The 23,667-nt window shown below is 46.5% G+C and overlaps 1 protein-coding gene across 6 annotated transcripts in view; it reads right to left on the bottom strand.

Annotated features, from left to right (window-relative positions):
- IQSEC1 (IQ motif and Sec7 domain ArfGEF 1) overlaps positions 1-23,667 on the bottom strand; it is a 337,900-nt gene that overhangs the window by 152,273 nt on the left and 161,960 nt on the right. For 3 of the 6 annotated variants that reach the window (XM_065687867.1, XM_065687870.1, XM_065687877.1), the window contains one exon: positions 13,430-13,474. The exons of the other annotated variants lie outside the window; for them this stretch is intronic. In XM_065687867.1, coding sequence (XP_065543939.1) covers positions 13,430-13,474 — 45 coding nt within the window. The remainder of the gene's footprint in view (positions 1-13,429; positions 13,475-23,667) is intronic. 6 annotated transcript variants of the gene reach the window in all.

Raw genomic sequence — 23,667 nt, forward strand, 5'->3', positions numbered from 1 at the left:
AACTATGCAGTAACACATGGCCATGGAGTTCTTTGCATCTTTTTCTATGCTGCATTTTACTTAAAGGAAACACTGCACTGCCCTGTGCTGTCCGCAAACATATTCTCTGCACATCGGAACCCACCTCACACAATCCCAGAAGCAGTCCACGCTGTTAACACCAGGAATGAGAACAAAGACTATCAAGGCACATTCTTTTTAACAAAGAGTTAACCTAGAGGACAAGCCTGCCATAGATCATCTAAAGCACATGTGCTGCCTTTGAAACTGCATCTAAATTAAGGCTGGCAATTCCTTTAATGGCTTCAAATGCTCCAAATTTTTCTTGGATAACAGAGTGGGCAAGAGGATGCGCACAGAGCTGCAGGTGCCCTGCAGAGTGTACGATTAAGAGTGGCTTTACAGAGCTTCTGACACCCAGCTACTTTGTGATGTTCGAGTATGGCAGCAATAAGCTGCTCCTACCAAGCCAATCGATGAAAGCGTTTTCATTTCTAATCATCCCTGAAACATCCTGAAGGGACCGAACCAAACTACAGACCTGTTCTTGCTCAGAGATGGGCTAAAGCTCATGATTCAGTCTCTCCTGAATCACCGTGTTGGAATTGCTAGTGCCAACTGAGGACTAGCGGAAACAATTCCAACCAATCTCTGCTTCAAAAAGCCAGTCATCTCTCACTCTTCTCATTCCTGGAACCAGATGCTTGTTGGAAATGGCCCCAGTTGTTCTGTAAGGGACTCATGCCTCCTTTGGAGGGACCAAGCTGATGAGAAAAAAAAAGAAGTGAAAAGAAATCGTTCACAAATGGTTTTGTTTGTCAAGGACCTGGATTGCAGTGAAGGAGCCTTCGCAACCTTGGCACTTTCTTTATGTTTCTTAAAACACTCTTACAAGAAGAGAGAACACATTCTGGGAAGGAGAATCCGTCCCCCCAAACTACAGACTACAGGTGCCTTCACTGCCAGACACACATTTGCTCACCTTATGCTTTACCCTTAAGGCAATGCTGATGGTAACAATTTCTTGCTTGGGCTATTCCACACCAGCTGGCAGAAGCACCGCATGATGCGCCCGCCAGCTAAAGGAAATCTCCGCTTTCACATGCTAAACCTCAACTCACCTGATTTTATAATCACCCACTGAGTAACCCACGAGACATTTAGCCCAAAATCCCACAGCAGCCCTACAGTGAGTTGCTCAGCTCGCGCTTTAATCTGTTGCAGAAACACATCCTTATACCTCTAGGATTTGTATTCAAAGGACACCCAAACCCAGCACATAAGCAAGGGGTCGTGGCGCACCGACCAAAATGCACTCAGTGCTCATGGCAACAGTCAAAATATGATTTCATAAAGTAGTGAATTATCAAACATTTCTGGGCCAGGTTTCTACCCCCGTGCCCCCAGTTTGCTGCATGCAATCTACTGCAACTTGGAGAGAAGCAGGCTGTTAGTTTATACACGTGTTATTGGAGGCACCAGCATCAGTACCTCACAGTACCATCATTTGTGAATATCCGTGCGCTGGACACAGTGCTGGCTACTGAAACCACTCCCAGATTTAAGAGCCAGACTAAAAGCACAGTTGGTTAATTTTGTCCTATTTCCCCCTTTCCCTCATAATAATAATATGGAGGAAATAATACCTCACTGCATCAATTCTCATGAAGGACCACAAGCTCTACAGAAGCCCTCTGCTCTAGGCTGGGAGTCTGCCCTTAGCTGCGCTTCTCTTTAGGGTTATCACACGCACAGCTAAGAGCTCGGGAACAGGATTTTTCCTGTGTATACCTGAATACATTCAAAACCTATCACCTCAGAAGGCAAAACCTGTCCTAGTTTTACTGTCCCATTGCTCAGAATCACTATTAAATCAGTGCCCCATTTGGCACTGCAACCATGGAGGGGACTGACAAGTGCAAGGTCCTACACCTGGGTCGGAGCAATCCCAGGCACAGCTGCAGGTTGGGCAGAGAAGAGATTCAGAGCAGCCCTGCAGAGAAGGACTTGGGGGTGCTGGTTGATGACAAAATGAACATGAGCCGGCTGCAGTGTGCGCTCGCAGCCCAGAAACCAACCGTATCCTGGGCTGCATCAAAAGGAGCGTGACCAGCAGGGCGAAGGAGGTGATCCTGCCCCTCTGCTCTGCTCTCATGAGCCCTCACCTGGAGCATTGTGTGCAGTTCTGGTGTCCTCAACATAAAAAGGACATGGAACTGCTGGAACAAGTCCAGAGGAGGCCACGAGGATGCTCAGGGGCTGGAGCACCTCCCGTATGAAGACAGGCTGAGGAAGTTGGGGCTGTTCAGCCTGGAGAAGAGAAGGCTGCGTGGAGACCTCATAGCAGCCTTCCAGTACCTGAAGGGGGCCTATAGGGATGCTGGGGAGGGACTCTTCATCAGGGACTGTAGTGCCAGGACAAGGGGTAACGGGTTCAAACTGAAACAAGGGAAGTTTAGATTGGATATAAGGAGGAAACTCTTTCCTGTTATGGTGGTGAGGCACTGGAATGGGTTGCCCAAGGAGGTTGTGAGTGCTCCATCCCTGGCAGTGTTCAAGGACAGGTTGGATGAGGCCTTGGGTGGGATGGTTTAGTGTGAGGTGTCCCTGCCCATGGCAGGGGGTTGGAACTGGATGATCTTGAGGTCCTTTCCAACCCGAACTATTCTATGATTCTATGTGCCAACCCTGCTCCCAGCCCCTCTGCTTTGGGCAGCGGAGACAGGCCACCACTCAGTCTGCCCGAGCCTGCTCATGCCATCTTGTTCTCAGGGGTCTGAGGATAAAGCACACCTCCCAGGCAGCAGTGCAGTGTGCTGGCCCTACCGCAACACTCAGCTCCGTACATCCAGGGTATACACATTGCGTGTGCATTCTACCTTGCAACCAGCATGAGCTGCTCTACGAGAAAGATCCAAGACCTAACACACCCTGCATGGACTCCTCTTGAGGTCCACAAATCACAATACAGATGCACATTTTCATGCAAGTAGCTCCTGGTGCAAGACAAAATTGTACCATAAATCAGAATTGTTCAGGTCAGGCTACAGACAGGATCCCACAGGACTTCCCCAAGTAACACAAGCTGGAAAACAGAGCATGATTTCAGACCATATAGCAGTAGAAGCAACAAGAAACATTTACCGCAGCTTTGAGCACTGGCTGTGACTGAAAACACAAATCATGCTCTGCTCAGACAGCCCACAAAAGGAAAGAGAAGTCGCATTTCTTGTCATGTACGGCTTGCTAAGTGCTGCTGGGGAGGGCGAGTGCCCGAGGAGCGATGAGCAGAGCTCCCATGGCCAAGCAGTGTGGCTCTGAGTCAGCCCAAAGGCTCAGGAACACATGGCTCAAGTGGGAGGTGGGCAGCGATTCCACAGCATCCCCAGACCTGCCCTGCAGAGTCACCTGCTTCCACGGCACTGCTGGTGTGGGGAAAGGTACCCCAGGCCTCGTCGCTGCAGCTCGTCACTGCAGCCACGACTGGCCACGAGGTAACAGCGGCACAGGGACATGTCCTACAGGGACACATCTTTGCCTGTGCCACTAAGGTGTAACAGGCAACAATCCTGACGCCGATATTAAAAAGTCATGCAGCAAGACCCAAGTAATGGAAATGTTACTCAAGTCCTGTTTTGGTTATTCTCATTGTAGACATGAAAATAACAAATACAGGCAGGCAGACACAGAACCTGCCCTGAGCCCCTTGGCTCTTCTCCAGAGCACTTGAAACAATTTACAATTGCTAATAAAAAAAAAGTAATGGAAAATAAGTCTCCTGAAAGCTATTTTTTCCCTTTCCATGCTGAGCTTCCTCACATTTAGGTTTGCTCCGCTGGACCGTTCGCTTTCGCACTTGTTTGTCACTGTGCCTCAATTGAGAACTTAGTTTGTTTAAAACGTGAGAAAATTGCTACTTCCCGTCAATTTTCTTCCTTTCAAAATGACAAACGCAAAGTGCTTCTGTCTGATATTTAAGCGCTTAAGGCCTCTTTTTACTTCTGTTCATGCAAACACTCTCCGGGAAGGCTCAAGTAGGTTTTGATGACAAATAAATTAACAATGTGGAAGGAAATAAGCGGACAGTCCCTGGCTGTTGGGGAGGTTTCCATTAGGAGATGTAGAATAACTCTACTGTAATTCATTTGTGACAAAGCTGGGGTTTTGCCAGGAAGCCAAGAGACAGAGCTCTAGTTTACTTGTGTGTGTGTGTCAAAACAGTCTGGCCACATTTCTATTATTTTATATGGTTTCTCAGCAAGGAAGGCATTACAATGGGCTGGGAATTGGTTGGGAAATTTTTGGCTCAGAAATGGAATCAGTGAAAAGCCGCAAGAGGAGGAGAATAAAGCTATCTTTTGAAACTTCCCAAGCCTGTGGTCACAGATGAGGGCCCTATATTACTCAATGCCAGTGAGTACGGGGCACCCCTTAAACCTTGAAAACGCTTGGAACAGTTCCCTTTTCCAGCCTTCAGTCACTGCATGGAAAATCCAGCCGCAATTAGCATTTAGCACAAAGCACTTTCTGTAGGCTGACAATAGGTAGTCCCACCAGAAAGTGTATGTAACATGGACAGAATCCTATTTTAAGGCATTGCATGGATTTTGTTAATAATGAAGTAATCCCCAATTTTTCCCCCCAGAAATATATGTAATTCACTCTGCTTAGAAGCATAAATCAAGAGCAAGGAAACAGAACTCTAGATTAAAAAACACCAGGGGAAGTTCAGGGACATGTTAAATGGAATTGCTTATTTTGCTGTTCCATTAAATAGGCCAGCTCAATGCCTCTGTCACCCAGCCCTATTCTTCATGATTACTATTCACCATCAATCATTTAAGCTGTATGTCAGACCTGCCCAAGTGAAGTACCCATTGCCCTGAGTGACTGTGATGTGCACTTTGTGCTGGGAAGGGGGTGAAAAATGAACTATTATATTAGTAAATATCTCTGGGAAAAAAGGATCTTCTCTGCATTACATAAATTTCCATGACATTCCAATTAATCTCCTAGTGCTATTTACAGTCCGTGCACTGCACAGCACAAGCTACTGTGCTCAGGGTAAAATATCAGAGAAGTCCTGAGTCTTTAGCTGAGATGATGAAGCTGAAAGTAAATGTTAAAGCCATACAGCATCATCACCCCTCACATCTGCATGCACAGAGACAAAAGTGCTTGACCATTAATGCAATAAAAAAGCCGCTTTACCATCTTTGTCACAAGTTCTCATTAATTCTCCACCACTCCCTTTCTCCTGCTTATTTGCCTCTCAGCAGCAGAGCAAGTACAAGCACCAGTGGCACCATGTGCAGCCACCGCGTTCTGAAAAGCATTTCAGAGTTAATGTTTCCTTACCTTTTATAGAAACCGTGAAGAGGCTGGAGACATAAGAACTGCCAGTAATCCAAGCAGAAGGCCTTTAACTTCAGCATTTTCAGACCCTTCTGCTGCAGCAAGCGTAGCGTGCAGCTAGGTTTAACACCGCCAGACTTTGTTGTTAGGGTCTGAATGACTCGAAGCCAGTCCAACACACTCCTCTCCTTACTGCTGCAGCGTAAGTCGTGCTAATTGCTGCCAGCGCCCGCAGCTCGTCCTGCACATGGCACAGCACCTGCACCCTCACAGCACCCCACTTCCATACAAAGAGCCACTCGCACAAAGGATACAAATTCATGTGCGCTCTTTGATCCCGGTGGCGGTTCAGCTCTCCCAAAGTCCCCAGTACTACTGATAACTGATATTACACAGAAATCCCACTTCTCCTTTTGGCTATTTTAGGCCATTCTAAAAACCCTCCGGTAAAACAACGTGTATATATTCCAGTCAAGGGCTTTGAAGGACCTTTGGAAAGCATCCTTAAAGCTGACAGAACTTCGGAAAATGTATGCAATTATCCCAATCAGCTCTGACATCACCCGCGCTGTAACCACAGCAGCGCAGCGAGCCCATCACATGGGAGCCGGCGGCTTTTCTTCCCCTTTTTTTTTGTTTTAAATGGAGCAACACGCAACTCCATTCAGGAGCTCCTCCTGCGTCGGCCCCAGCTCCATTGTCTGCCCGCACCAGGGCAGCTGCGGGCTCCTTAGGACAGGGGAGGGCAGGAAAAGGGAGGAAAACTCAAATCAAGGCTGCGGGATGCGCGGCCCCCCCGCCCCGAGCGCACGGACCCCGCCGGCACCGCCGCCCGGCACCGGTTGCCCGGCAGCGGGGCCACGCCGGGGCGCCCGCGGCCACCGCCATTGGCCGGCGGAGGCGGAGGGGCCGGCGGCGGGCGGAGCGGAGCGGGGCGGGCGCGGAGCTGCGGCTGCTCCGGCGCAGGGCACGGGGCCGGTTTGACACCTTCCTTAGCCCCCCTCACCCGCCCCGCCCGGTGCCAACGCGCACGGCCCCGCTGCAGGAGCTCCCGGCTCTCGCAGGGCGCTGAGCAGGCACCAACAGCGCAAGCGGCAGGGAACGGTACGGCACAAGGGTGAACCTCAGCAGCACCTGAGCCTTCAGGGGGCAGTTGGTAACGCGCAGAGAGTGGCCTAGAGGAGACCGACCCAGCCGCGTTAGGGCAAGAGGAACCGGCCTCAAGCTGCACCAGGGCAGGTTCAGATGGAGCTGAGGAACAATTCCTGCCCCAGAGGGTGCTCAGGCATTGGAACAGGCTGCCCAGGGCAGGGCTGCAGGCACCGGCCCTGCAAGGGTTCACACAGCGTGGAGACGAGGCCTCAGTGCCATGGGTTGATGGTGGCCTTGGCAGTGCTGGGTATAGTTACAACTTGATAAGGGTCCTTTGCAACCTAGAATAGAATAGTTACGGTTGGAAAGGACCTGGAGATCATCCAGTTCCAACCCCCCTGCCATGGGCAGGGACACCTCTCACTAAACCATCCCACCCAAGGCTTCATCCAACTGCCAGGGACGGAGCACTCACAACCTCCCTGGGCAACCCATTCCAGTGCCTCAACACCCTCACAGGAAAGAATTTCCTCCTTATATCCAATCTAAACTTCCCCTGTTTCAGTTTTAACCCGTTACCCCTTGTCCTGGCACTACAGTCCCTGATGAAGAGTCCCTCCCCAGCATCCCTATAGGCCCCCTTCAGGTACTGGAAGGCTGCTATGAGGTCTCCACGCAGCCTTCTCTTCTCCAGGCTGAACAGCCCCAACTTCCTCAGCCTGTCTTCATACGGGAGGTGCTCCAACCCCTGATCATCCTCGTAGCCTCCTCTGGACTTGTTCCAGCAGTTCCATGTCCTTTTTATGTTGAGGACACCAGAACTGCACACAGTGCTCCAGGTGAGGTCTCACAAGAGCAGAGTAGAGGGGCAGGATCACCTCCTTCGCCCTGCTGGTCACGCTCCTTTTGATGCAGCCCAGGATACGGTTGGTTTCTGGGCTGCGAGCGCACACTGCAGCCGGCTCATGTTCATTTTCTCATCGACCAGCACCCCCAAGTCCTTTTCTGCAGGGCTGCTCTGAATCTCTTCTTTGCCCAACCTGCAGCTGTGCCTGGGATTGCTCCGACCCAGGTGTAGGACCTTGCACTTGGCATGGTTAAACCTGGCCGATTCTGTGTGCCCAGTGCACTTTTCCAGGCACCCTCCCTCTTCCCCCCCCCCCCCCCGGCTATTTTTTATGCTGTTGAATGACAAAATTAGTAATAGTAAATGCTGAGGACTTAGATTGCAATACTATCAACAAGGTATAGGAGCGTAGGAGTTCAATGGATACACCAACAAACCCAAAATCAGAAGCTGGAGAAATACTTCAAAGATTCTGGCACATGGAAAGGTGTTGAAAATATAAAATTACACACATCCACGCCCCATTTAAAATGTTAATGATGTTAATTATTCATTATAATTAATTATTTACAGTTACTTCATTTAAGTTAAAAGAAAACCAAACCCTAATGCTTAACGTGAAGCTCCTCCCTGTGTAGCCATACCCCATTCCCCCAGTGCTGGGATAACGGGCTATATTTAGGGACCCTTCTGGTTTCTGGCTTTACTCACTGTCACTGCTCCTTTACATCAGTGCTTGACACTTCTTAGGAAAGTGGTTTGTGCAAGTGGGCTTGAAATGAAATGGTAAGCGTGTTTGAGCACAGAAACGGGCAGGTTCCGCCCAAGCAACACTCAAAGCAACACTTCGGTTCTTCCCTACAACCGCGCTGTACGGTACAGGGTGAGCGGGGGATACCAACAGGAGAAAAGCAGCTCGCGTGGAGTAGCACAAACATGATGACTATTTCATTTGGGCCTTTACCAAGCTGATTTCAAGACTCTCTTCGCAATAGCAGAGTGCCTGTGATGCCTGCATGGCCTCACTGTGAGCTCTTTCAGACCAGTGTCAGAGCTGGTATCACTGTCGCAGTGATTCCTTAGAAAACACTGCTGCTTACTTTTGAGAAGCAAGTCCCTAACAGCATTAAACAATGGGAAAGCCCAAGCCTATTTTTAACTCTGAACTCACATTCCCTCGGGCTTCATTAGCTTGGCAATTTTCATGACGGTGATGCTAAGGGTATTTAGATTTTCATACCAAAATCCTCCATCCCAGCTTTCCATCCCTAATACCAGCCCCTGTTTTCCAGGGATAGTTCTATCTAAAGAGGAGCTCAATGACAGGCCCTAGAGATCGGGGGCCTCCCAGGGATCTCCAGCCCTCCCTGGAGCTGCTCCTGGCTGGGGCTGGGCCAGGCCCTTTACAAGACTACAGTGTACTGCCAGGAGGGTGACATGCAAACCTTTCCCTCTTTATTTCCAAGAACAATCCAATAGCAAACAGGATTATTTATGTTAGAGCTTTCCCTACTGGAACATTCTGTCTGAGTCCCTTGGGATTCCTCTGTAAAAACAAAAGGATAAAAAAAGAAAGAAAAAAGGACGCAGCAGTGAGGACTGCCTCGCTCCAAAGAATCCGGGAAGAAGGGGAAAGCCATACTGGGACAGGTAAGCTCAAAAGGAACCATGCAGAGGCTTGACCCTGAAATAAGACTTTCCTGAAAGCTTTGCCTTTGACTGCCCACCTTGCAAGGCAATTTCCTTCTCTCCATCATACCCTTTCCAGAAAAAAACCCAACTATTTGTCACTTAATGCCTTCTTCCTGTATATGAGAGGTGCAGAGAGCAGGAGCATGTACCCATGGATTTCTGACACGAACCAAGGCTGATTATCCCACACCACATGCAGAGAAAATGCTAATCAGGATTTGCAAATGCAAAGCAGCCCACTCTCAACATGTTCTTCATTTTTACTTGTCTTCCAGAGGAAAACAACAAAGACAATTAAGCTTCATCTCACGCTCACCCTCGATATAAACCGAGTTCTTTCAGAAAGGCATTTACCGAAACCTTTGACTTGGAATTCTCAGGCCTAATAAGAGCAGGAATTGTCAGATGTGCTGCAGCCCCAGCACTGGCACTGTCAGTGAGCAGCTCACTGAACACCTCTCTGGTCATTTCGAGCTGTGCCACACAGAGGCAGCTCTGGCAGTGGTGTACCAAAGCCTCTGGCAGGTCTTTCAAACACAGCCACAATAAAAAGGGCAAAAGGAAAACCACAGAGGACACCACCTCCTCGCTCACGATGGTTTCTTGTCAAGCCACAACGCTCTGAGGCTGAAGGATAACAATCCGCTGAGGGAGAGCCTTGTATAAAATAACCCCAGCATGAAGTCAGTGCCTGCTAGAGCTACACTGATTGCAAGTGTTGGGAAATCAGCACAATTGACTTGTCTAGTGACATAGTCTTTAACCCTTCATAAAATACATAACTTGAATGACTGAGATTTACACCCTTACAGTGATTGAAAACTATTTCAAAACCAGCCTATCCCCCTCCTTACATGGAGTACAGAACTGGAAGCCTGCAGTAAGAAAATTGTTTTCCATGACTCTTTCACAACTCCAGGGTGAAATACTTCAGTAGCCACACACAAAACCTCCATGTTAGCCACTCGTACACTGTGGAGCTTGAGAATATCATTGTGACATCAGGTCCCTTTCTCGATACTGGAAATCTAATAATGTCCACCTGCATCCTGGTGGGAAATTTTCCTGGGCTGCTCATATAAAGAATAAGCAAAACTTTCATGTTAAAGGTTCTGGCAAACCAGGTCTCTCTTTCTGCCCTCTTGCACATTTCTGGGCACCACTTCAGCAAGCTTCCCTTCCCAGTTAGGGTAAACGGATGAGCTGTGGTCATACAGAGCCCTTGAGCTCTGCTGCACCATTGTGACACCCAGGCAAAGAATCATGGAATGGTTTAGAAGGGACCTTAAAGCTCATCCAGTTCTGAACCCCTGCCATGGGCAGGGACACCTTCCACTAGAGCAGGTTTCTCCGAGCCCCATCCAGCCTGGCCTTGAGCACTGCCAGGGATGGGGCACAACATTGGCATCTTGGTGACATGCTCTGCAGAGATGTCCTGAGCATCAGGGACATAAGAATCAGCCCCCCTTTTACACAAAGGGAAGCTCTGCTGCCCAGAAATACTCCAGTAACTCAAGCCAAAGTTATTTTCCTTGATACTAACCTTCAGTATTGGTTATTAAACCTATTAAGTTGCCAAAACGTCATGAAGTAAAATAGTAAGAAAGTCAGCATGAATAGAACAGCAAGTATCTGTCCTGCATGTCTGTTCTCTACACTCATACAAACACTAGTTGATCAATTTGTCACAATATGCCACAAATATCTGCAAAGCTGGAATGTTTCTATTTCTGGAGCACTGGAAGCAGGTCTGCAATGCAACACTCCAGAAGGCTCACATTAAAATTTAGATATTAGGAAACAAAATATTTTCAGCTACCAGCTGAAAGCTGACAGAGTCCAACTCCAAATATCCAGAACAATACTGCGCAGACCATGGAGGAACTCGTGCAAGCCAAAATATACAGACATATATGTAGCATGCCAGTGTGTACGGGTTTGCATAACGCACATGAGCATACTTTTCACATTACTCTTTCCAGCACTGGGCTTCTCTCTGATCTCACCACTGTGTAACTTTCAAATGGAACCTACAGCATCCAAATGCAGTCTAAATAAATCCAGGTGAAACTGATGGATCTGCCTGGTGGGGACCCTCACACAACTGAAACTTAACCAAAGCAGGAGTTTAGACTGCATTGTTCCAGAGCAGGAGCTGACCTTGCTGATGGGGACAGGAACTTGGGGAGCAGAATGCAGCAAAAGCAGCCTGACTAGAACATACAAATTGCTGGACAGGGCACTGGATGCGTTCATATGAGCTGCCGTTTCATGTCACCGGTCACTCAAAGGCAGATTTGCTCAACAGGTTCATGAGAACACATTCAGTAACAAGAAGTATGCCACTATCTCTCATTTTGCTTAAAATTCTGTTTACAGCTCTGCAGCAGTCTTTGACCTACTGAAGTCAAGCGCATTTTACATGCTGATGCTTCAATTAGTGCTTAACCCTAGGAAAAATTAGCTGGTGTAGCTGGTGTAATACGGAAATTCCTTTCATGCTTTCTCTCATTTTACTCTAGACTTTTTAAACTTCATCAAACTACTGCAGTTACAGTTCAAGTGCAGCATTTTTACATCGTCATCTGGCAACTCTCCCAGGTATTATTTCACCCCAATTCTCAACATTTAAAAGGATTTCCCACATGCAAATGCATTTATTTCCAAATAACTTTCTGAAGCTAGTTCTGTAAAAACATTCACAAGTGCTCTCATCTGTTTGAATTAGCTTAGGAAATGTCTGAGCATTTTCTCAAAGGGAGTGGGATAAAGAGGAAAGTCTCAAAATCTCCAATAACTTCCAGCTTAAAGCTTTTTTTTTGTGGAAGGTAGAGTATAAGCTATTATAAAGCTATTGTTTGAAATATAAAGGAGGGCACTCAAGGATTCCCTACCAGCCTGCATCTCTGTTGCAGGCTTAAGAAAGCGCTACTCACTGAATGCATACTAATGAGAGCCAAGGCCAGGGGACTTCACACACACACACACACACACACTCTGCATGTGTTCAGACCCATGGTTCCTGACGCCACGCAGCAATGGCAGTGCGCATGCTGGGGGATATTAACCCACATGGTCTCATTGCACTGAAAACAGTTTAAAACAAGGAAGGATTCCCATGTTTTTATGATCCCATAGCAACTTAAAACGACTCAACCACTGCAGTTTCTAGAAGACATGTCTGTTCAGGGCAACTAGCCCTACACATTTTTCTTTTCCACCAAATGTTTGAATGCAGACGCTTGTACATGTGCCTCATTCTTCCCCATCTTTCTCACTGATATCCTTCCATGGATAAATTCCACTGGAAGGAAACTCATTGTAATAAAACCTTCTCTCTTCACAAAGGTTTCTCTAGGCTGGGGTGAAGATGGCAGCAGTACCTGGCTCTGGTAAATCACACACCAGCTACCAAAGCTCTTGCTAAAATAGGTTTGCAGACAAGCAGGGTGGGGGGAAGTTGACACTGGGTCCTGCATTGTCCCCCCACACAAAGAAACAGTGTTCCCGTCAGCCCGGGTGATGGGAACAAAGCTGCAGTCAGGCCTGAGTACCGGCCACTGCTGCAGCGCTGGGCTGAGGACAAAGATAATACTACAATGTTGGGAGGGCAGGGGTTTTAGGGCATGACAATAAGGCACATGCTTTACTTTCAGAAGACCATACACAGGGAAATAATGGAAGATTAATAGTCGAGAGGGCCTTCAATCTGAATAAGGTTAAACAGAAAAGTTCCCACTAATGTTTTGTTCAAGCAAGGTTAAAACTGCAGTGTGGGAAAAAGCCACATCCTGAATCCATAACATCTCCAAAGGAAGACTTGCACCAAAACAACTGTCAGTCTGCCCCAGCTTCATCAAAGGAAGTCTCCAACTTTGATGCACTCTTTAATGTGTAACTATGAGAATATGAGATGCAAGGTACCATTTGATATGTAGTGTTAACAGTACTAAGCAGTTTTTCTAAATCGAGTGATCAAAGTAAACTCTCAGCTCCTGCAGTGACTCATACGACAGAACTCTCTGAAGTTTATACATGTGCTTTTATCAAAACACCGAGCGATGGAAACCACAAATGACATTTCAACACAATCAGTACTGCTCACTCAAAGTGGTGTAAGACTGCCAGGGAGGGTCAGATGTTTTCAGCACAATCTAAGGTTATGAAAAGCTGAGAGAGCGAAGGTTTGCCCATGTGGGTGCACACCTTCCCTCCATCCCCTCTGAGAACAAACACAGTGTTTGAAGATAGAACTGAATTTCAAGTTGGAAATCCTGGAAAAGAGCAAAGTATCTCCTCTCAAACAGAAAAATCCAGCCCTTTGGCCAATGCCTTCAATGGCTATGCATGGTAAGATGAGGTTATGTGATGTACAGCTGATACACAACAGTGGTAATTTGTACTATTTCAAACTGAAAGTCAACATCTGTGTTAATACAGTACCTGAGTCGATCAGTTGAGATGCTGCTTTGTGTTTCCAGTGAAGTCCTGAGATGACAGCAAAAGAATAAAATTATAAAGTATTATATTCAGAACTATTCAGTATTATATTCAAACTATTCAGAAATACTGTGGTTTTAAACGTTAAAAGCTCAGTAGCTTTACATTGTCTTCCTTTTTATTGACATTTCATACTACTTAGCATGCCATTAAACATGATATTAAAAAAACCCAAACAGAAAACCCAACAGCCATTTCCTATACACTAGAGAGAGGGGAATTACAGAAACGTTGTTCTGAACTAGTCAAAACATGATCAACTTTCAGTATTCTAAAAGCACTCTACCCTTCTGTATGCTATATGTGAGAGACACCACGTTGTTCTGTGAATGACTGACAAGTTCTACTGTATGCACCGCTATAGTAAGCGTTCCCAGAACCTGTTTTCTACTTTCAGTCTCATGCTCTGTGCCCTTAGCAGGAACATCTCAGCTCAATTCACAATATCACTGCAGAACCTCGGAATATAGGAGCATATGCAAGTGGTACAGCCTGCAAGTAGCAGCCTCAGCAACCTGCATGCACATCCTTCCTGGAGGTGCTGGACCACAGCAGACACCTCTGCACTAGCACACTGCTTTCATCCTTTGTGTATCCACTAAGTAAAACCAGTCCAGCTGCTTGGAACCGGGTAATTCTCCTGTGAGGGCCTCATAAAGGTCCATTCTACCCTCTTGCTGGCTTTTCTCACACTGGCCATCACATTACTTAATGAAACCACTAACAGTCAGCCTTCTGTGGCTTTGTGTTCTCAACCCAAAAGGCGACTTCAGCATCATCCTTAAGAATTACTGCAGCAGCAGGTTTAGGTAAGATTCAACAAATACCGAGGCGATGGCAACTACACTTATGTTTAAGCAGCAATATTTTAACCTGTAGTAGGATATCATGCATGAGGCTTGCTCTCATCAAGCATGACTTCTAAACATATATATGAGAAAAAGTTACATTTTTAGGGTGAAACCAGTTTTTCCCCACAGGCTGTAATAACACATTAGCCAAAGCCTCATAATGAGCGTCATGTTAGAAGTAGTTTTTAAGTGCTTATTTGCATGCATTCTTTTATATCCTATACAAAAACTGCCATAGATCAACCTTTGCTCAGAGAGTCATAAACGTGTGTGGTCTATGTAGGTTCATAAAATCAGCATTAGAAATGCTTTAATTATATTTACAGTAGGTATTGGTGAATTAGTGGCAAATCTTCACTTCTAATCCCAAGATTACTGAATGAGTATGAGTCAAGATTTTGTATGTATACAAAAATAAGCAGTGTTGTGTGAGGGGAGGAGGCCATAAACGCAGCATATGCAAGAATTAGCTCTTCGGGAATGGAAACAAACCAGATTGTCCAAACAGCTTTTAACTAAAGCACTAAAGCTTCGAAATAGCTTTTAGGAGCTTATTCCACCCTGTAATTTGTTTGCTTCCAGAGTTCAAGATCTGTGAATAGTGCTGGATGTTGAGGGGGTGGTTTACATGTGTTGGCTTTGTGGCTCCTTGTTAGTTTAACAATTGAGAATGGTGAACTTAATTTCCTTCTAATTAAGTTTATTACTTAACATAGTGTGTTACAGAAGCGCCAACCCGCTCACTGAGCTTGACTTTTCGCCTTGCTTTTAACACGGATTTAGGCGAATCTTCTCTGAACAGTTTGGGCCTTTCTGACTATAAATAAATATTGAACAGCCTCTGTCTTTGTGCAGTGACAATATGCTGCGCATGAAGAGGAGATGGTAATGAGACACACAGCCGCTCTGATTAGCCTCCACCCCGGCGCAACCTTGATTGTGGTGCCGAATGGCACTGAGCGCGCGGTGACCTCAGGGACTCCTTATGCAATCCCAAGCAGCAGGATGACAGCTTCATTAAAAGCGCCTCGTTTTTCTTTCTGCAGCAGACACCCAAGGCAGGCTCCCCAGCCACCAAACGCACCAGCCAGGAGATGCACGTACTTATAAATGCATAGGAAAAATAGTGGGCTGCACAGCAAACCACCCATCTTGGGGCTGTCCTAAAACATGGCTGAAAGGGTCTGTTTTACTGAGATAGTTTTCTAGAAACTTCCCTGCTGCTGCTAATGGGTCCCTTCCAACCCCATCACCTCTGTGAACAGCAGTTTGGTGTCCTATTAGGAACTGTTCATCTACACAGCAGTTCGGTGTCCTATTAGGAACTGTTCATCTACTTAGTAACTTCAGTTAAAATAGCCCAGCACACAAAAAGCCACAGATCTGATCCATTTGGTAGCTGTCAGCACGCTCAGCAAGTCCCACCAGCACAGCGGTGGCGGAATGGCTTCACAGGTTCGGCTCTTTGAAGAGGCTGTGTCTGGGGTGGGCAGCCCATGGGTTGGCTATGTCACGGCAGAGCCCACTGCAGCTCTGGCCCTGCTTTGGGTTCCTGGGGAACCCTTCTGCAGAGGCTCCTACAGTAAAGTCTGTGTATTAGATCCTTCATAGAGTCATAGTATCACAGACCAGTTTGGATTGGAAGGGCCCTTAAAGCTCATCCCGTTCCAACCCCCTGCCATGGGCAGGGTCACCTTCCACTAGAGCAGCTTGCTCCAAGCCCCGTCCAACCTGGCCTTGAACAACCTTCTCATTCTTGTATAGTTACTTGTTCAATCAAATGCAGAATCAGAGCAGTCCTGTGCAGAAAGGCTTATTCCTGGTTTGCTTATGTGAGGATCAGATACGAAACTGGTGTCAAACATAGGGAAAGCTACATAAGCTGAACTGAAGAAATGTCCCTGGATGACAGCCACTCACATACCCCTGCTAGGGAGCAAGATGGAAACCAAGACATATACCAAGAGGGTTACAGGCCCAGAAAAAGCTATAGCCCAGCCTTTTAACCTGGTCACCCTCCATAGATTCAACTTGCTGTTGTGGAAAACCTCTGGAGCAGACTGACAACATGGAAAACAAAGTGCAGTGGCCAAGAAAAAGACAGAAGAGACAGTAGAAATCAACTTCAAAAATCTACTGAAAGGTCTGGATTTGGGGTACAGAAAGTTAGTTAATTCTTATTCTATTTACAGAATTATTTTAGTATAATCACACAATCACTCCCCTTCTTTTTATTTACATCTAAAATCCCATTTGAATTTTTGGGCTCTTTCCAAACGCTGCTCAAAGATGTTATGTTAATTTAAAACACAGAAATAACCCAAGTCCCGAACACAGTATCATTAAGCTGCAGCAAATGAAATGTCTCATTTTACACAAAGTATTCAGGAATGCCTGCTTCAGGAAGAACAAAAATATGCCTATTTTAGGTTACTTCAAAACAAGGTTTGTTTCTTTTGGGTTTTAGAGCAAATTAACTGGACAGGAAAAGGAATACTGCGCTGCTCTAAAGCAAGCAAGCAGGAAGGGCTAACAGCCCCATTTGTTCATGCCTAATGGGCATGAACTCAGGGTGCTTGCAGTCCAGAAAGAAACCCATACACCATCTAATGATGAAGTTATTGGAAAAAAATAACTTGTCTATATATGTACAATTTCCACTTTGTACATATGAAAACTCCCAAACTCCTATTAACTGCAGAACTACACCCAAGGGATTGGCTGAAAACTGAGCTAAGAGTTATACCACTACTAAAGGGAAGAAACTGCAGAACTACCCTGCAGCCCCAGGGGAAGGCTTGGGACAGCCCTGCAGCCTGGTTTGGCTCTCGAGTTTGTTTCCACAGAGCCTGCAAGCAACTTGTAGGTACGGAGTTGAGAGAATCTCCCCCAGTTTCACTGGTGAATCAGTGTATGAGTTCTCTTCCTCATGCAAATTGTTGACATGTTAGAGAAAAGGCCAAGCAATCACTGCATGAACTGTAACTGAACTTGGCACGCAAAACTATACCCAGCTGGGTTATTTGGCACTAACACGGTCAGCATAAAACTTAAAGAATGACTGCAATTACAGTAATTCTTCATAATAACAACGTCTTTCAAGGCCAAAAGATTTATACAAAATATGGATACACACAGCTCCTGCATTACAAACTTGCTTAGAGCTTGCATCGATTTCCATCAGCTAGCACAGAAATCACGAATAGCCCACTTCTGCAGCGTAACATACAGGAGAAAAGTCAAACTATCACCAAGAAACCATTGGTCTCAAATTCAGACAGTTACTGTCTCATTCAGTAGGGTTTAGGTATCCACAGACAGGAGCAAATACAGTTCTGGTTGAGAGTTCTGTCCTGAAGCAAGACCCAAGGCCACGGGCTATACCTTGCACTGTGTAGTGAGCAAACCTGAGGGCACAGGGTTCCTAGAAACTGAGCATTTAAAAGACCATATTCCAAAAATGTTTTAGCAGAAGATGCACTTGGCTTCCTGGTACCCGGAGCAATGATACAAGTTCTGCTTTCTTGTGATGCAAGAAACTGTTTTTCATAAATGCAGAAATAAGTCTTACTGAAGATTACTTCTGAAGCTGCCCAAGGGGGAGGTCCTGACACCATAGGACAGAGAAGGTGGAGAAGGAATACGGTGAGGAATTGGCAATCTTAAATCTTGCTCTCCTCAGCTGTGACAATAGACAAGGAGTGTTACTAATCTGGGAGACAGCATTACCAACACAGCTCAGTTTAAGCAATCCCATCTCTCAGTACGGAACAGTGACAGTGTAAAGCATTAAGACATTTCTAAGACGTCTGTGACTGCAGTGAGTACCAGTAACAGAACCACGTAGGAACTATGCTCTTTGCCAAGACTGGAGAAGTAGAATATAGTAATTCCAGCAGTCCAGCGTTGTCTGCACTATGAGCCTTTTACAGAGGATTTGTTAACTCTTCTGATGGAGTGTGAAGTCATAAGGATGCTCTTACCAGGCTGAGCAGGTGATCTCCTCTGAGTCCCCATACAGACAGCTCAGGATGCTGCCTCCCCTTCTCAGGGTCCCACAGGCGATTTCCAGCCCTACAGGCTCAATTCTGCTGGATAATGCTAAGCTGGGATAGGAGCAGTCCATTTCCATCAGCGCAGATGGCTGCAACTGCTTCATTATCTGTTAACCAGAGGATAAATAAGACCACAGCACTACCAGTCTTATTGCTGACAGAGGCTACACATAACTACGTCTCTCAAGCAGCAAGGAAGATTTCCAATATGAGAAAAGCCAAAATATTCTTCTGGCATGAAAATGCACGATGGTGGCAGATTAAATAACTGTAGTTGAATCAAACCCACAGCTTGATCCTAAACAAAGACTATTTAAATATATTATCTTTTGGCTAGGAAGTGAAATTCACTTGGAGCATCATAGTACGAACCACGCTGCCTGCAGATGACAGGTCAGAGCGTCTGCGTGTGTGCGGGGAAAAGGTAATTCTGAGCTCTATCAAACCTTTGCTGCTAGAAGCAGCACGGCAATGCATGCTTTTCTTACTGAAGAAGGGAACGCAGAATAATACATTAAATATTTAAGACACTGCGAGATACTGCTCTGTGAATAATTGCTGCTTGCCACAGTTGCTTTGTGTGAACTGGCAGCACACAGAAGAAAGGGAATGCTGTTCACTGCAGGCTGATGCTGTGACGCTCCACACGTTTAGTTACAAAGGAGGACCAAATAATTTCTTTGTATTTCAAAGCACAGCTTCATTAAATAGAAATACTTAGCCTTGCTTGAAGACAGTCTGAAACCTGGCACCGATGAACGCTTTGGATCCCAGTCTTAGCACTCCATTTGGGAGGCAAGCCCAAAGCATCTGATCATAACAAGCAGAAAGAAGGTAACAGGAGGATCGTTCTGAGCCAGAAGAGCACTGCCCCACAGAAACAAAACTAGAAGTGATATTCCAGCCTTTACATTGGTCAAAGTAATCCTTTCCTGTGCTGTGTGAACTTGCTGTAAATCGCTTCCATGTGCGCTGATAGGATTCCAGGGCCTTGAGCTTGACACCCAACATGCTTTAGCTACAAGTAAAACCCATAACCACCAAAGTAGAAAGTACTACACAGTATCATGTCTTCTTCACAATGCTGCAAGCCAACAACACACAGAAAGCTGTGTCAGCTTCAATCTGCTCCTCTCAGCTGCTTAGTGACCAAGTTCCCAAAGCACCCATGTCCTTTAGGATGGAGACAGTTCTGTTGGGTTCATCTCCTTCATGTAAGGACATGATGACTGCAGACAGTTGAAAGCCTACAAGGTCTGCTGGCACAGAGCAGTACATGGCTGCACCACAGGAGTGGATCAGTGACAGACTTTACTCCACTTTTCATATTGGTTTACAGACGAACAGTTGGTTTCTCCTCTTCCCATCAGCAGATTTTAAATCCCCAGTTCAGAATGAGTGCTCTGAGAGAAGTCTGCAGCGTAAGGAGTACCCATGTATCACCATATGCTGCAGGCGCCTCCCTGTAGTTACATGCTGCAAACGCTTTGATGCACATACAGAAAAGTGAAGGCTGGAAGAGGAGCCTTATTCCTTGCACAGATCTGCAGGCAGCACAAGCACAGCCTCTGCTGCCGGGAGCCAATTTATCATTTACCATGACAAAGCTCCTCATTCCTTGCGCTCTCCAGAAACATCGGTATGGCAATTCAGAATTTATAGGACGTTCAACCTATTCCAGCACATTCACTTGCAATCAATGATTATTTCTCTGCACGTCACAGAGATTTTTCTTCAATTGACTAGCATTTAACAAGCAGCAGCAGATAAAAGATGCTATGGATCAATGTGTATGATCCGTTTGTTTCCCCGGAAACATAACAGAGACACACAAGATTGGTAAGGGGATTCGAAGACCTACAACCCATGTGCTGTTTCCCTGTTACTCAGCAAAGCTGCATCTATTACATTAATTTCATCATTTCTGTAAATGAAAATTGACAGAGATAGAAGCAGATTCAGTGATTGAAACTGTAGTGCACTGCATCAGTCTGCCAAAGGTTACGATGCTTCTTTTAAATACAAAACCCAATCTTTTTATCACTACATGTGCATAGTAAATGCTTTAGTAATTCTACTCCTTCAGTAGGCAGCAAACCTACTGAATTGAAACTGGGGTTAAGACTTTTTTTTTCAAAGCATCACTGTTTTCTGCAAGGAAAGACTTACAATCATAGAATCATAGAATAGTTCGGGTTGGAAAGGACCTCAAGATCATCCAGTTCCAACCCCCTGCCATGGGCAGGGACACCTCACACTAAACCATCCCACCCAAGGCTTCATCCAACCTGGCCTTGAACACTGCCAGGGATGGAGCACTCACAACCTCCCTGGGCAACCCATTCCAGTGCCTCACCACCCTAACAGGAAAGAACTTCCTCCTTAGATCCAACCTAAACTTCCCCTGTTTAAGTTTGAACCCGTTACCCCTTGTCCTGTCACTACAGTCCCTGACGAAGAGTCCCTCCCCAGCATCCCTATAGGCCCCCTTCAGGTACTGGAAGGCTGCTATGAGGTCTCCACGCAGCCTTCTCTTCTCCAGGCTGAACAGCCCCAACTTCCTCAGCCTGTCTTCATACGGGAGGTGCTCCAGTCCCCTGATCATCCTCGTGGCCTCCTCTGGACTTGTTCCAGCAGTTCCATGTCCTTTTTATGTTGAGGACACCAGAACTGCACACAATGCTCCAGGTGAGGTCTCACAAGAGCAGAGCAGAGGGGCAGGATCACCTCCTTCGCCCTGCTGGTCACGCTCCTTTTGATGCAGCCCAGGATACGGTTGACTAAATAACATACAACCAGAAAGCATCCACAGGACCTGAAAACAAGCACGGCTGGAGCTCCTTCAGCATCTCTCTGGCAGAACAAGTGGGGTCAGCAGCATGCACGCTGGAGGCAGGACGGGGAAGGTACAGAGCAGCCCAGGCAGTAGGAAGGAGGCCGGACTGTTCAGCTAGCTGGCAGGTGTATGAATTCACAGAGGCACACTGGCCGCCAAACACACCCGAGAGGCTGGGGCAGGCACTTTCCTGGCAGTACCGCACGGATCCTGCAGGCTACAGGCGCGGGGCAGTAGTGGGAGCACAAGCCTGGGGTTCTGCACAAGCCTGATCTGCAGTGCTTGTCCCACACTCACAAATCCCAGCTGGAGGAAGTGATGCCACTGCCAGTGTGTGTAAGGAGCACATCTAACTAGCATATGTATTTACATGTTTGTGTGTGTATATACATGTACCTCTTTCATGGACACCCCCTTGTCATGGGGAAAGAGCTTGCGTGCCCTTGTGAGGTTGGGAGCTATGCTGGTGGTGGCACATGCCTCTGGTAGGGTCTCCCATGCGAGACAGGTCTCAACTGAAGGGTCAGACAAAGGGCAGGATGGGCTCACTAGCCTTTGGGCAACCATCCTAGGAGAAGGACAACTCTAACTTCAAACCCGGGCAGAGGGAGCTCGTTGAGCCCTGTAAGGCCATCCATCTAAGAGAAGGATACTCCAACCAAACCTATGACCTGAGGACTTCGCTGTCACCATCTAATCTCGCTAGGCCGTGACATATAAACCTCAGGTGTAAAGGTTGGGGCCAGTTCTGCGCACGCTGTGCCTCACCTAAAAATCCCACTGCGCAGGCCCGAAGGGTTTACCCACACTTGCAAAGCCCTGTAGCGACAGGCGAGGGACAGAACAGCAGGTGATAAGGTGCACTGGAAGCTGCAGACCCAACCCTGCACGCAGGCGGTTCAGGACTTTGGTTGCTCGAGACTGACCCAGGAGATGCCAGTCTTGTTTGGCAACATCCTGAAACCAAATCTTTGTTTCTGAAGTCAAGCATGACAATGATGATGATACACGTACACATGCATTTATATAGTATATAAAAAACCTGAATTTACAAACTTACTGTTTTCATTACCCTGATTTTCATAAGAGGAGCCAGTTGAAACCATACTAAGATGACTACATGCTTTACGTAACTTCAGATTAGGGACTGCCATATTTATTCCAAGTTCCAAACAGTATTTACAGTCGATCCGCTCAGGGTGACTTTGTACCTACAGAAACTAGCACAGCTTCAATGTAAACCAATAATCAGACTTTGCAGTTCCAGATGCGCCTGAGAGGGCCAAAGTCCTGACTGCCCTCTGCATGCAATTGTACATGCCTGGAGACCAATCCTACTTGGGAAACTGCTACATACGTGTGTATATATATATATGTATATACACACAGAGACATACAATACTGGGAAATTGTTCTGGAAAAGCCCTCGAAACACAAAGAACACGGAAGGAAAATGTCAAAGTCCCTGAAGAGAGTAAGCTTTAAATGAATCTTCCCCATTCTTCAATTTCATACTTAATAGCAAAAGACTATTACACCATTTAACTTTTTAGTACCAGAGAATGAGATGAAACAAGTACCTGGCAGAAACTGGCTCATCTTGCACACCAGGCACCACTTCATCTTCATCTCTAGCCTCCACAGCTACATATTTTACCACTCCAAGTACTGACAGATAAAGCATCTTCCATGGAGACTAATAAAAATCACCTCCCAGATTTTACTGTCCATGGCTAACTGTGGACTTTCTCAAGCTGGACTAAGTTTTGTGGCTGAGAAGTGCCTAATGAAACATGAAAGCAAAGCTCAGGATTCATTTAGCCTCATCTGTAATCAAGTGACAGGCTTCCTGCTGCTCCACTTACACACCTAAACCCTGGCCTCACTTGCTGGCTCTTTGATCATCCTTAAGTCTTTGATGAGAAACGGTAAAGGAGCTGACAATGCCTATTACTCAGTTGGTTTCAGTTTTATTTTGCTGAACGCTAGTTTCTTGCCTAGAAGCACCAAAGTAATCTAACCTCACAGTTTGCAGGAAGGGCTACTACAGGTCATAGCTGACTTAGAATCCAGTTTGTACTGGCAGCACTAAATTACACAGATTTTCATTGAACTCCCCAAAATCAAACTGAAGCATTTTAAAAAGAGCCTCCAATAACAAAGCCTGATTTTAAAGCAGAAGACACGTCTCTGTGGGCTTCCGAAGAGAGGAACACATGGGGAGAGCACCTCGATCTCAGGCTGAACCCTGGAGGCCCCACCAGCAATCCCGTTGCTGCCAGGGGCAGCTGATGGCAGCGGCGCAGCTGAGAGCTCACCCGCTAACAAAGGACAAAGCCGAGTGGAGCCGCTTTCATCAGGCATCTCGTGACCAAGGAGCAAACAAACTTGTTTGTCAGAAACATCTGCCGCATGCAGGAGAGCAATCTGCCAGTGCCA

Source organism: Lathamus discolor, chromosome 7 (genome assembly GCF_037157495.1).
Source record: "Lathamus discolor isolate bLatDis1 chromosome 7, bLatDis1.hap1, whole genome shotgun sequence".
In the NCBI taxonomy this organism is placed as follows: Eukaryota; Metazoa; Chordata; class Aves; order Psittaciformes; family Psittacidae; genus Lathamus; species Lathamus discolor.